Genomic DNA, 14,885 nt, shown 5'->3' on the forward strand with positions numbered 1-14,885 from the left:
AGCTGCTTTTTCTGTGATCCTCCCTTTCCTTTTTTCTGTTCTCTTTGGTTGTTATTATTATAACATTTCAGATTATTTATTCTGAGGCATTTTCATGAGTAGAAAATATCTTGAAGAAGAATATAGCCAAGATATATAACAGTTTATTTTATTTGCTTCTGACTGAGAAAGATTTTGCCATCCCTTAGGCTATAAACTATTTTTCAGGCTTTAAAAGTCTATGCTGTCTTTGCAGGTATGTTTAACGACCAGGCTCTTTGAATCCCTTATATTTACTTCAAATCCCTTTTTTTTTAGTTTGAGCTGATGAGGAAGCACTATACAGCACTTAAAAATTGCAAACCTTCTACTACAGCATGTAATATAAGAGTGAGCATATACCAGACACTTGTTATCTGGGACTGCTAAATTCACCTCTAAACAGAATCAATTCAGGAATTCTGTTCAGACTGCTTTCTTGAAGACTACGTTATACTTTGTAAATTTATATTAAGCACATATTATTAATCTGGATTACAAATGCAATGCAATATTTAGAGTATCTTTCATTTTAACCTATTTCATCGGTTTTACCATTTTAAATGAGAAAATCATTTGCCTTTTAAATTAGCATAAATTTTAATTAAAATTTCTTGCACCAAAATACTCTTCAGAATAATTGAAATAATTGAATAATGCTTACAGTTTCTTCTGGACATTGTCAAGTCATTTATTTAATAGAAGAGTTAATAGAAAATCATCTTAGGTCGTTGTTTTTTTTTTTCCCCAAAATAATAATTTATTTTAAAAATGTATTTAAGTTATTTAGTGCTTGCAGTTTTTGTTTATTTGTTTATACTAAGAATATTGAAGTGTTTTCTTCAACGATTGCCATCCTTTCTCCTTCTCTATGTGTACACAGTATATATAATTTTTAGATGTTTCAGATAGCTTTTGATATTGACTACATAGTCTCCATATTCTAAAATCATGTCATAGCATATTAAAACTGAAAAATGAAAAATCTATGACAGAGAAAGCTAGAAAAAATAGGATTAAATGGGAAAGCACATATGCATGTACATAAATAAACAAAGCGATGAAATAGAAATAATCTATGTTTTACTCATCAAATTTAGCGTAGCACTTTTAAGAATCGCAGTTATCAAAACTGACCTTTTAACTTCTGTAGTAATAGTAAGAACTCCTCCTTTTTTTTTCTTCATCTTTTCTTATCAGAGCCAGGATCAAAAAAGAAGTTGTTACACTTACATGTCAAGAATCATGACATCTGAAGAAAAGCAGAATGCATTATTTCTTGGTGAGAGTGTTATACAATAAGACTTGACTGACATTTTTCAAAATTTGAGCTGCTTTCTGATCAGTTGATTTAATTAAAACAAGATATTCATTTCTGTGTATAATCTATTTTAAGCCTTTCAAACATACAAGTATATAGCGTAAAATGATATTAGATTGTCTTGAATGGTTTGTCATTCTATTTTTAGATACCTCAAATCAGCTATGCATCTACAGCTCCAGAACTGAGCGATAACACCAGGTATGACTTCTTCTCTCGGGTGGTTCCACCGGACTCCTACCAAGCACAGGCCATGGTTGACATTGTGACAGCCCTTGGGTGGAACTATGTCTCAACGCTGGCTTCTGAAGGCAACTATGGAGAGAGTGGCGTGGAGGCATTCACCCAGATCTCCAGAGAAATTGGTGAGTTTATGTTTATCAGATTTTGTACTTACTGCTGCTAGGTTACAGAGTATCTCTGAGCTCTGCCTAGGTCTACTCAGTGCAATCAGAACACCTGCAGGCATGTTACCTGGACTCAAGTGGAGGTGTTTATGGATGACTTTGCTCCTCACAAGTCTGCCAGGGTGACAGGTCTGGCAGCAAGTTAAGAAAAGCTCCCAAGAGAGGCAAAAAATTTATGTCTCTTGCCCTTTTTGGAAAAGGGGAGTTGCTTGACGAGTTAGGCGCAAAAAGCAAACACCAGCTGAATTACAGGGGATGTGATTAATTTAGTTTAGAAAAATCACAATCCAGTATGACCTCATTTTCCGTGTTCCAGCACTGATAAATCCAGGGTTTTTAATTTTGATGAATTTGAAATACAGAAAAAAAGAAAACCAACAAAAAACCAAACAAAACAAAACTGTGAAGTACAAAGGCTGTTTTACTTTTCCTTCAGGATGAAATGTGTTATATAAATACAGGCATTATTATGAGAAGTATAGTTGAGTCCTTTTGATCTTCTTCCCCTCCATTATCATAGTTATTTCTAGCCTGAAAAAAGTGGCTATTTCTCAGGAACAATAGGTTTTGAACACCAAGGAATGAGCTGATGAGTAGCAGGCAGTTTGAAAGAAGGCAGAATCAGTCTTTCACCAACTACAGTGTTAAATGACACAAAATAATGTCCCTTAAAGGAATAATAATTGCAAACAGCCTTCCTGCCCTTCTCAGAAAACCTGGGTTAATCTACTGGACTTGGCTTTCAGGGTATGTATGTATGAACTCTGGTTCTTTCAAGTCAGTTTGAGTGCATGTGTGTTTCAGATACTTATGCTTGAACTGTAAACATTTCTATTGCTCGCAACAGTTTGGCATTAAGACAAACTCACGGTGATTTATGCTGTTAAGAAACTGGTGTCTATAACATGCTCGATTAGTTAACTAATAAATATTCTGTTTCTAGCTTCTAATCAATGCTGTCAGATCCTAGATATCCATCCCATCCATGTCTTCATGGGAGAGCCAAGGCTGACTGCAATACAATGATTTGATCTGGACTTAGCAAAAGCAGGAATAATTTTCCACGCTTCATATCTAAAAGAGACATTTTATCTATTGTGTCAAGTACAGCAGCAAGTATATTGGCTGCCCCGGCTTTGTAGCTGGATGAGAAGCTCTTTGTGTCTTGTCTCCTAAATTTTGTAGTATTCTCTCATCTGTCACATACAATATTCTGAATTTATTTGAGAATTGTGATCTAGGTGAAAACAGCACAGGCTGGATGCAGTTCTATTTAGAACACTTTTCTCAGAGAGTAATTAGCAATGGTTTCTGTTTAAAAGGATGAATGTGTTATGTGGTATTCAGCAGGTGTTTATGCTGGATCAGGTACTAGACAATATTTTCATGTTTAGTTCAAATGGACTTGGAATGAAGGCTGTTTGTAAAATCTGGGGGTGACTTCAATCTAGGAAGGACTAGGATGTATTGGAAGAGCTTGTTAGAGTCCAAACCTGAAGATACGCTCTGAAAAAAATAGTATGCAATTTGAGAGAAATGCAAGACATTGCACTTCCACAAGAAGAACTTGTACGATGAAGAATACAGAAAGACTGGTCGGAAATTACTCTTTCAAAAAATGATCTGAGCATGGTAGCAAATTATAACCTACCTATATTCCTCATGAACCTGCAGATGGGCATACCATCTTTAAAATAATGTGAGCAATCCTCCAAATAGTCTGGCAGTTCTGAAACCTCATTTTGACTCAGTACAGGCTTTGACCCTCACTTTGCAAAAGGTGAGAGACTGTGCAAGCAAGAACAAAGACGATCACAAATCTTGAAACAGTGGTCTGTGAGGAATGACTGAGCCAGGTGGTTAGTTAGCCTGAAGAAGAGGTGACTAAGAAGTGAACGTAGTGGAAAATGATGTCTTCAAATAGACAAATGGCTTTTACAGGAAGGTAGAGGACCATTTGTTCATCCAAATACAGTGTATGTGAACAGAAGTACCAGAATTAATCTCTAGCATGATTCCATTTAGATTTGTAGAAAGCCCCTTTTAACAGTTAAGGCATTAAAGCATTAGACCAGCTTGCTTGGGGACATTTTGGAGCTTCCACTGCTGAGGATCTGGGAGAACGCATTAGACAAACACCTTCCCAGGGATTATGTAAGTGTACTTAGTTTTTCCTTGGGGCTGGGAGGTTGATCAGATGATTTCTTAATGTCCCTTCCAGCCTGATTCTATTATTCACTGTCCTCAGACTTTAACCTGAACGATAGGACTGGTATCCCTTTTAAAATTGAAAGTCTGAACAGGATCTAGTTAGGAGGCCTGAGACTACAGAGACTACGTAGGTTTATAAAAATCACTACATGGTATAAGTCTGCACAAACCATCAAAACTTATCAGCTTTATGTTAATAAACTGTTAAGAGAATCTAATGAGGACATTGCTTCCCTTGTGCTGCTGGCACACAAATGCACAGGACAGCTCAGCTCCTGAGTTCTTCATATCCTGTGATAAGTAACCGACAACTGGAAGTGAAATTAATGGGAAGATAAGCATAGTGCACAGCAATAAATTTGAGGAAAGGATGTGGGAGTAATTGATATATCCATTTCCAAAGGAAGCTCAGCACGTGAGAGGACATGTGAGATAGTAGTTTTGAAAATACAAATAGGAAAGCTTATTTATTTGTTTTAAAGTTTTCTCTAACCAGCTAAGAAAGAGGTATTTTAAAATATTTTTGAAATAGAGATTAATTTCATGTGCTTATAATTTCAGGTGCGTATTTGTCATGAGCTTGACTCTGACTGTAATTTCCAGTTTGATTGGCCCTGTGTTCAGCTTCTATTTCTTGATCAGTAACAGGAGCAGAAAGGAAAGAACAGGCTTCCAAATGAAATGTGGAATACCGAAAAGGTCAAAGTGGTGGCACCCTGACATGTCACAGAATATATTACATATCAAAATCTGCTCTCATTTTAATGACAAAGATCCTGTCTGGGAAACAGTATAGCTGGAAATTAAATATTTTACATGACAATGATTGTAAAGAGAATAGGGAATGGTACTTATTCCAATGCATTCTTCCATGCATTATTGTTTAAAGACAATGATTAACTTTATAGATTTTTCTACTCCCATTACAAAGTTAATTAATGATATCACTATAACAATTTTGCATCACAATCAAATCATTTTGGTACATTGGCAAAAGGAATGAATTCATACAAAATGAAGAGTTTAAGCATTAAACTGAGAGAAACTTGACTTACTGAGAGAAACTAAAAAGAGGAAAAGAAGGAAGCACATTTTACCGAGTTCTCATTAAACTGTCATGCTGAATATTGTTCTTCTATTTACTTTGCTGTTAATGTGTTTGACAAAATAAATGTTGAAAGTTTCTAATCCTGCTTTCTTCTGATGGATACCAAATGAAATTAACATCAGAGAGAAAGTCATGGGATCCTTTTTACTTCTTTTCAGAATACAAAACCATTTGGTTCGGAAAAATCTCTTTAGGGTCAGAATACTTGGTCAAGTAGTACAATTTTTTGTGCTGGAAAATGTAACAAATTCACGAATAATATATGAAATGCTGTGTGACATATTTTATCCCCACTAGTATTCGATGAAAAAATGACACAAGTGCTAATGGGTACTCCCAGTGAAAAACTTTGGAAACTATAAGAGGAGGTACATATGATACAGGCATAGAACTGTAGCTGATCATTAAGAATAAGTGAGGAAATTCAGCATTGCTTTCCCCTTTTTGCTTTTAAGTTGATTTTGCATGTCTTGCCAGAGGTGTAAAGAAGATAGCAAAGCAGATTTAGGACCAGATCTTTGACTAAGACAAAATGACATAACTTTGTAGCAGCTTTACTTTGGAAGAGAACGGTGTACTTAATATTAGCATGTACATTTGAATGTTTGTGTTTTAGAAACGGGGTTTTGTAGCTTTAGCTACTTCCTTTATCCTGCTGCATTGCTGTTAACAGCATTTCTCTGAGAAGGGACCACAGTTACTTTATGATCCTCCATAATATTCTTACCATTACAGTCACAATGATAACTATATACCTACTTATAATGAATACATATACTGAATTAGTGCTACACTAAAAAGCTTTAAATAAACTTTATTTAAATTGTTTTTGACTTCAACTTAGCTAGCTGTATTTTGTTTACATAGGGAATGTTCTGTGACATTTCTTTGACACAGTTCTTAGGTCATCTTTGTGTTTTGTCATTTTTTTTTTAATCTGTGGTTGTGCGTTCTGTTTTTCTCAGCTTACTGGAATACTTCTTACCTTTAATATCTTTTGGACTTCTAAAATGTTCTAAAAAAAGTGAAAGATTAGTGGAAAGTGGGGAGGGAGGATTGAGATGGAAAATACAGTTTAGGAGTGTGTAACCTTTCCTCTTCACTTTGAATATTCATTGACAACTTAGAAATAAATAAGATGGATTGCTGTTGAGATTAATTCACATTTACTGCAGTAATCTTTGTACACCTTTGATATAAATCAAAAACTTTTTATATCTTGGTAAATAAGCTGATGAATAGACTTTCTTTCCCTCCCCATGATGTTATTTAGGACAGTCTTGCAATGTGAAGACTGAAGAAATACCGTACATGAAGTGTTACCTTTTTCCTAGAGATATTTCCACTTTAAAGACTGCTTTCAAGCTTAACAAATTAATTTGCATAGCTAATAATATTCTAACATACCCTCATAAAAGGGAAGCAGTTTAATTCAGTTTGGAGCTTTACTTTTATATTTAGGTACCTGAACTCTATTGATAACACTGTATTTCAAGCTTCAAGTTGTAATTAATAATAACACTATATAATTGGCTGCAGGAGCTTGAAAGTAATGTTTGAAAAATTATAAAATCAGATGGTAGGTGTGTTAATACTGCACATGCTTGAGAATTATTTCATCAGATTTTAATATTTGTACTAGTTAGTACCTGACAAAGAATAGTGTAATTTTTAGGGATTTATAATGAAGGTCCATTTTAATTTCTCTCAGTGATGCTAATCAATATGATATTCATCAACATTAATTATATGTCTTTTTTCCTTCTAGAATTTTAGGGAGGTCTCTTGGAGCAGTAAGCGTACTACCCTGGTATGCTCTCTGACCCTCCAGTTGTTGGAGGAGGGACTTGTTTGTCTCTAGTAGCTTTTAGGGGGGTTTCTTCTTCAGTCAGTTAGTCGAGACACTTTTTAAACCTCCTGTAGAAAGCTCACTAGCTACAGTGGAGAGAATAAAAAAAAACAGAAAAGGGCAGAAAGCTTCTGTAGAACTGGTTTTTGTATCTGCCATAAAAATCTGTAGCATACAGTGGACTGTACTGACAGAAGTTACATGGGCAACCTTGCCTCCTTAACCAGCACAGATTCACTGATAAGTTTGAAAGAGTTGTATTCTTTTCAGATTTCTCATTTTTGTGGCCAATTCAAGCAATAATATCCCTCACAGGGATACTTTTAGGTACTATGACAAAAAAATATCAGAAACTTATGAAAAGCATAAGTAATTTACAGATGATATAATTTTTTCATGGATTGTCTAAGCAATGTTATCACATATGTGAAACCACCATTATACTTTAATACTTGTGGAGTGAACCAAGTAGTTATGAGAATTGGCAAAGAGGGTCCCAAGGAACCTTTGGTCTGGAGTTAGGGCTAAATACCATTCCTATGCTACAAGGTATATGCTTGTGCGTGAAACACTTCATCTTGTTCCCCTACTTGTACAAATTATTTTCATTCCACAGGAGACAATTTGCAAGTTGATTCTGAAAGAAGTTCTGGCTAAGAAATAAGGACTTCTGTATGTGCTTGAAAGAAGTCAGTGAATATTTCCCTGAATCTTGTGGGCTTTAGCAAAGGACGAATTGCTCAGGAAGATTGTCTCTAAGGCTGCCAACAAGGCTCAGAATAGGAAGACTTCATACTTCCTGGTTTTGCCCACTGATATTTATTGTCTCATGGCAGTTGGGGTGTGAACTGTGGTCAAGACTGAATTCATTAGCTATTTTTATGTGGTACCGTTACCAAATAGCTGTGATATTTAATCTCTTTGGAGTCTGAAGCCAATTTCATTTTCCTTACAGCAGTCAACTCCTGGAGAGCTGAGACAAATAAACTCTTTAGAGCAAGGACCAATATGTTTTCTCAGTGATGCCTACTGCTGTGAATTTAGAACATTTAGAATACTCTGAAAAATAAATGTTTAAAGCTCATTATAATGTGGAGGACCTATACATGTGTACTCACATATTTAACTTACCTCTATAAGTGCTATAGAAGTCATTGGACTATATGACTGGGTTTGTTTTTTTTTATTTCTCTACTTCGTCTGAACACAAGATGTTTGCATTGCACGAGCACAAAATCAAACAATGTTAAAAATGTCCAGGAAACAAAGTTGTATTTTGGCAGTGCTTTTAGTGCAATGGCTTGTTGGTAGAACTTTTTAACTTAATCACGACGTCTAGTTCAAGATTTTTAAATGCAAAAATGCAAAAACCAAAAAAGTGCTAATTCTAAGAAAGCAATCTTACTAGATTAAAAGCATACTTTTGTCGAAATATACTGTGTAGTGTTCATAATAAATATGCATTTTCATTAGATGATTGGGCCAAATTTAGATATTGCTGCTTAAACTGTAGTCTGTCTATGCTTGAGAACTCTTAAGATTATAAGAGTGCTTTCTGGACATACAAATTGTTATTAAAATTTCTGAAATAAAAGGTAGGCTAAATGCATAGGTACTAACATGCCATCAGATCATTGAGATGACAGAAATGAAATTTCTCAAGTGCTGCTGTTCTGTATATTAGTATCTATTACTGTTGAACCTGTAGCTTCAATTAGTTTCTGTGACTCGTTTGCTAGAAGGAGCCCCAGAGCAAACAATTCACACATAATCAAAAAAAAAAAACTTCTGTGAAAGCAACTTAGGAAACATCTGAACCAAAATGTAGCCATTTTAGTTGCTTATGACCAAATTTCACACTACTGCATTAGCAGGAATTGGATTTTAACAGAGTTAATCCCATTGGGCATTCTTGTTGTAAGTGAAAGTATTTGTAAAGGGAATACTGGAAGGGAAAACATCAAGGACATGCAATATGGTTTCCAGTCTGAATCAGGCTGCCCATGTTTGGTATTTGTATTATGATTTGGTAAAAGACAGAGGACTGCTATGCAAAAACTTTGGCAGTTTATTTTCCGTGGCAGTTGTGCTTAACTTGCTCAACACCCCCACCCCCAAAGCCTCTCAACAATAAGTCCCAGAAGCTTCACAGATTCTGCAGTGAGTTAGCCTTTTTCCCTCCTTTATCAAGAACTAACAGCTCCTTTGCTCTTTATTTGTTTATTTTATAAATGCCTGTTATTGTCACTTCTTTCACAGCAGGAGGCTTGCTTTTACACAAGATTCAGCATGGCCCCTTTTGTATTGCAGTGGCATGAATGATTGTTGCAATTCCATCTGGAATCGGGATCAAATATTCAGACCACAGCATAGTCTCGATCAGAGGCTAAGTGAACTTTGCCAACATAACATTTAATGTTTTGTGTTTTGTTTTTTTTTTTCCCCCAGCATGCATAGACTTTTGTAAGGAAAGCCTATATTTAAGGGCACTGTCTGAGCAAAGGTGACAGGAAGGAGCATAGTGACATGGCCTTGAGCTCTATTTGCATGTTCTTTTTTGTTAACATTTCAAAGGTTTCACAGCATTTGAATTGTAGTCTTGGCTGTGCTTCATTGGTTTAGAGTCAGTATTCTCATTCACATTAAGAAGTTGCACTTGGTGAAAAGAAGTTCCTGGCTCTTGAATTTGCTGAGAAACTAGAATTTTTCTGTCTATATGTCTTTCCTTCTTCAAACAGTTTCTAGTAGTTTTAAATGTTTAGCATTTTTGTGGCTTTTTTTTTCTACCTGGAGAGCTGTAGCTCTTAAAAATCATATGTTAGAAATGCCTCATTAGAGGCATAAGAATATACTTAGTATAAGTTCTTTCATGATCTGTGGCTGCAGTTTAAACAATGAAGCACTGGAACTGTCAGACTGAATCAGATGCCGCCTGTCCATATCTTGTCTCCAATGGTGGCCTCCATTATATGGAAGAGAAAGATACCAAAATCTTACTGAACAGTGATTGGCAGAATTGCCTATCAAGGAGTGTTTTGTAATCCCAGATATTTAGTGGGGGATGCTCAGATTTCCTGAAGCATGTAAATTTATATCCATTATAATTTCCTCTTGTTATCAGTTTAACCTCACTTATTGAATGTCCTCTTATTTTGATGCTACAAATGGTATGCAGGAGAGTCCAGTTAACCTCCTTTGCAGCATGCCTTCTTACTATCTTAACTCTGGGGTAGAGGATATGAAGTAATTGCAGTTTAACAGTTTTTGTTGTCAATTTCTGGATCCCTTATTTAATTTATATCTCTGTTAAGCTGTGTAGCCATGACTGAACACTCCAAGTAAACCTCACTATTGATTTATGTGGTGTCATTGTAATCTCATTTTTATTCTTAGTCCCATTTTTTATACATCCTGACAAACGGTAAGCTTTTTCTGTTGGCTGCTGGGTAGCAAGCAAATTATTTCCAAAAGCTAGCTGTACCGACATTCAAGGTTTATTAACAAATGGCTACAGCTGATTTAGAACTCAATGATGTGTGTGAACAATTCTAGGTATTCCTGCCAGCGTGTACTCCCTTGCATTTGTCAGTAGTCAATATTTTTCTATGATAAACCTGTTTATCTAGCTTTGTGAATACTCTGTCTCTTCTCTCTGCTCATTTATTTCAATTCATTCTATACCATCTTCAAAGTTTCAAATCTTTCTGCTCAATACTCTCATGATCCTTTTTTTGAGGAGCACTGTGTTATACAGAAAAAGTCCCAGGTTTGTATGCATATAGGTACAAGTATAGGTGTGTCTAAAGTACACATTTATTAGCCTTTTCCAGTGAGAAATTTTGACTGTTTCTTTCGATTTGATGTTTTTAATCCTTAGGGGTCCCTTCACTCCCCTTTCTTGCAACTCTTGCCTACTGATCCCAAGTTCCTAAAGTCTTTCAGTCTTTCTTCTAAAAACTCTATTATGAATTTTAATATTCTATACACAAGGCTAATATATCTGTTTTGGTAGTAACTACTGTTACTTTCTGTGTAAGTATTAATAATAACAGAATGTAGAGATTTGAACATACTTTATAAATGTACCTTTGTCCCAGGTTCAGCAGTAGCAGTCATTTTTCTCCTTCTTAGTAGCTGGTGCAGTGCTGTGTTTTTGACTTTTGGCCTGGGAACAGCGCTGACAACACCGATGTTTTTAGTTGTTGCTCAGTAATATTTAGCCTGACCAAGGACTTTCTGAGTCTCATTCTCTGCCAGGGAGGAGGCAAAGCCGGGAGGAAGCAGAGACAGGACACTTGACCAAAACTAGCCAAAGAGGTATTCCATACCACAGCATGTCATGCCCAGGATGTAAACTGAATGTTACCCGGAAGGGCTGCTTCACTGCTGGGTCGGTCTAGGTATTGGTCATGGGTGGTATTGTATTCTCTTCCCTTGTTATTTCCTTTATCATTATTATCATTGGTGGTAGCAGCAGTGATTTGTGTTATACCTTAGTTACTGGACTGTTCTTATCTCAACCCGTGGGAGTTACATTCTTTTGATACTCCTCCCCATCCCTCCAGGAGCAGGGGGAGGAAGAAGGGGGGGAGGAGTGAGAGAGCGAGACTGCGTGGCTGACTGAGTTTAAACCACGAAAATCTTGTATAACTGTATCCCTCCTGAATGCATTTATTCTACAAGGTGCTTAAAACTCGTATTTCCCTATTACCTAGGATCATACTATGTGTTACTGAGCCAATAGTTCTGGTAGTTCGAAGTGAAGGTTAGTAACTTCCAACAGGTGCTAAGTTGAATTCTTGTTTTCATCCAACTGTAAGTGAAGTCACTGACTCAGTCACATAGAAAGCTCATGTAAGAGGGAACTAAGGTTTTTCAAATATTAGCTTAGCACTAAGTGAAAATTGGAATTTCTCTTTCTTTAGAACTTTTGACAACTAATTTTATTATGACTTGAGACAGAGGGAAATTGCATTACATTTTTCGTACAAACTTCTGCATTACAGTTCAGCTAAAGCATATTTTGTTTATATTTCATTATAATGTCATTTTTTAAAAATTTGTAAAATGAAACAGAAAAATGAGTGTTTCATCTTATGGTTTTGCAATTATGTCTTCTGATATTAAAAAGAAAAAATAACAAATACAACTAAAACTCTGTTTTCAATATTTTCATCAATTTTGGCTAAATAATAATGTCTGAAAAAAAAATAAAATAAATTAAGAGTCATGCTACCCAAGAACCAGCTTTCTATCCTTAGTGCAAATTCTGTTAATAAATAGCGTGTATACATATGTACATGACATACGTTCTACTTTTCTGGGCAGTTCTGCTGAGATCGAGGGAGCTGTTGGAGCAGATAGTGTTGTTTTGTTTTGTTTTGTTTTTTTTTCTTTTTCTCTGAAGAGAAAGCAAAGCAAGAAAATAACTAATCATACATAACATGATCTGTGAATTTATGCGCATTCTGTTATGTACTGTACTATGACATATATGACTGTACCCTCAATAGTAGGATATATATAGGTCCTTTCCAACCCTATTCGATGATATACCCAGTCACGTCTCCTCAGTCTGTTATAGCTTCATGGCAGATGTTTTAAGACTTAGAAAACTTGTTAGGAGTTACCCAACTTAGCATTATGATTGTTTTTCTAAGTGTCTAAGGCTTAAAAAAGATAGTTTAAATAAAAACAAAATCAAAACATATCCTGCTAAAGAAATGACCACTATCGTTCTTCCTTTATGTAACAGTAAATTCCAATGTATTCTGGGCATTACCAGTAGGATCTTCACTTTTTGTTATATTTCTTTATGACTTCTACTTTTTCTAATCTTTCCTCTCCCCAAGAACCAATAAAGAAGTATCCAAGACCTCTGTGAGAAACAACAGTGTGCAGTTGTCACTGACTGTTATTTTTACTATGCTATGCTAATACAAAACACTTGAGCTTTGCTCAGCTGCATGATGTAGAAGAGTTGAACGAGTTGAATGTTACAACGCTGAAAATGCTCTTACAACATTGCAAGCTAAGAATGTTTGATTGGAAATATCAAAGTGACATTCTCATCTTCATTTTATTTATTTTCTTTCTTGTGTTGAAGGGCAGGGGGCCATATTGTGCTCTGAGTCACAGTAAACTTATGTTTGCTTTTAAACTTGCAATGAGATACCTTAGCAATTACAGCTCTCTCTTGAATGCTTGCATGAGTCTGCATATTTTCAGACTAGGGTAACCCTTTTAGTCATCTACAAGTCATTCCTTCGATTCTGTTACCTAATGAACTGCCCACAGAACTCCAAAGAATTCTGTTCAAAGATCAGAGTATTCAGAAGAATTAATATTACTCCTTCCAGAAAAAAATAGGCATATGTGTATGCTTCACTAATAGTTGGAAAGACTCCTACATTGATTTTTTTTTCTGTTAGAAATGCATGATTTTTATGCAAATTACAAGCTGCGATGCCAACACTTTAAAATGAGATGGCAGAAATATGCATATTATGAAACCTTACAGATTATAAAAAAGATTGTTTTTTTTTCTTTTACTAGAAAACTGTTTCTTATGTCAAAGCTCTGTCCTCTCAAGGATTTCTATGACAGGAATAGTGTTGTTTGTTCCTCTACTTTTTAACATTTCTTCAGCATACAATGATTACTGGATTTTTTATTACTTTTTAGGGAATACTGAAATAGAACTAATTGTTTTAAAAGCTGAAATTCTTACAAAAATGCCAGTCTCTTTCTTTAACATTGTTAATTAAAGCAGGATATTTTGACTAGATGATTAATCAAAAGGATGAGTTACAAAACAATACCCTTGAGCAGCAGAGGTGTCATGCAGATAAATCCCTATGTGCTGCTGTCATTGTATGCATCCAGAAAGCTTTCTGCCATGTACATCCTGAGCATACTATGCAATAGCTTAGTTTTCAGAAATACTGAATACCCTTCATATGGCTCCATAAGTCAGCTTCTCCTTGAGCTGCTTACCAAAATGCTATGATTGGTCACAGAGGTGGGAGCAAAATTTCAGAACCTTTGCAAGCACAATAACAAGGCAGTTGTAGATTTCCAAACAGAAATGAGTCCACTGAGGGACATGTGCCTATGGAATTTGAAAATATTTGTGAAGGAAGGGCTAAGAAAAACAAAACTACTCCAACACCTCAATGATTCCTGCAAACATTTTTGCTGGTGATGTTTAATTGCCATTAAAGGATCCATGACAGTTGAAGGATGTCATTAATCCTATGGATGTAAATGCTCTCTAAATTAAAAACAGCCACACCTATTTGCAGTAGTACCAAGTCAAGATCTGCTTCTTTCAAAAATGGGAATAAAAAATCTGAACTAAATTTGCAGTAAAGTTGTTTACTTTTGTAGACATTCTGTTTTTCCTCTTCTTGTTGTTTATTTAGAGGGTGAGTGTTTCTGTATTTATCTTCTGCATAGCCTACTCCCTTTAAAACAGCATGAACATCCCAGAACATCTGGGAGTCTCTAATCTTGGAGAGAATTACATCTTATTGAACTTCACCAGTGCTACCCAGGATGCAGAAACACATAGTGGCAGCTTTCCTGAAAAGCCCCCAGAAGGATGAGAGAGAAAGGTATATAACAACCTCTATTTTATTGTGGTAGAATGAGAGACTGTATAACTCAAGAGAGCCTGCCCAGATCTTCAGCACTGTCCTTGTTGCATATGATAACTTTTCAGAATCTCCCATAGGTGACGGGGATAAAGCACAAATCCATAAACCAGAAACCCTATTCACTGCTGTGTTGATACTAGCCAGAAGAGGGCAGTACTTTATGTACGCTCTAGCAGGTGTAGATTTTGCTAGCATATTGGATGTGCTGTGAGATGCATTACATTAGCTAAGGCCAGTAAATTGAGCGATACGATTATAAGTATTTTACCCAACATGTTAATGCACTTAATGAAGTGCATATAATCACAATGCT

The 14,885-nt window shown here is 35.7% G+C and overlaps 1 protein-coding gene across 6 annotated transcripts in view; it reads left to right on the forward strand.

The window, feature by feature from the left end:
• GRM8 (glutamate metabotropic receptor 8) overlaps positions 1–14,885 on the forward strand; it is a 356,684-nt gene that overhangs the window by 66,806 nt on the left and 274,993 nt on the right. For all 6 annotated transcript variants that reach the window (XM_057415733.1, XM_057415734.1, XM_057415737.1 and 3 more), the window contains exon 3: positions 1,488–1,704. In XM_057415733.1, the coding sequence (XP_057271716.1) occupies positions 1,488–1,704 (217 nt within the window). The remainder of the gene's footprint in view (positions 1–1,487; positions 1,705–14,885) is intronic.

The sequence above is a fragment of the Pezoporus wallicus genome, unplaced genomic scaffold (genome assembly GCF_028554395.1).
Source record: "Pezoporus wallicus isolate ANWC-B61680 ecotype Strahan unplaced genomic scaffold, APGP_CSIRO_Pwel_v1 contig_6966, whole genome shotgun sequence".
Taxonomy (NCBI): Eukaryota; Metazoa; Chordata; class Aves; order Psittaciformes; family Psittacidae; genus Pezoporus; species Pezoporus wallicus.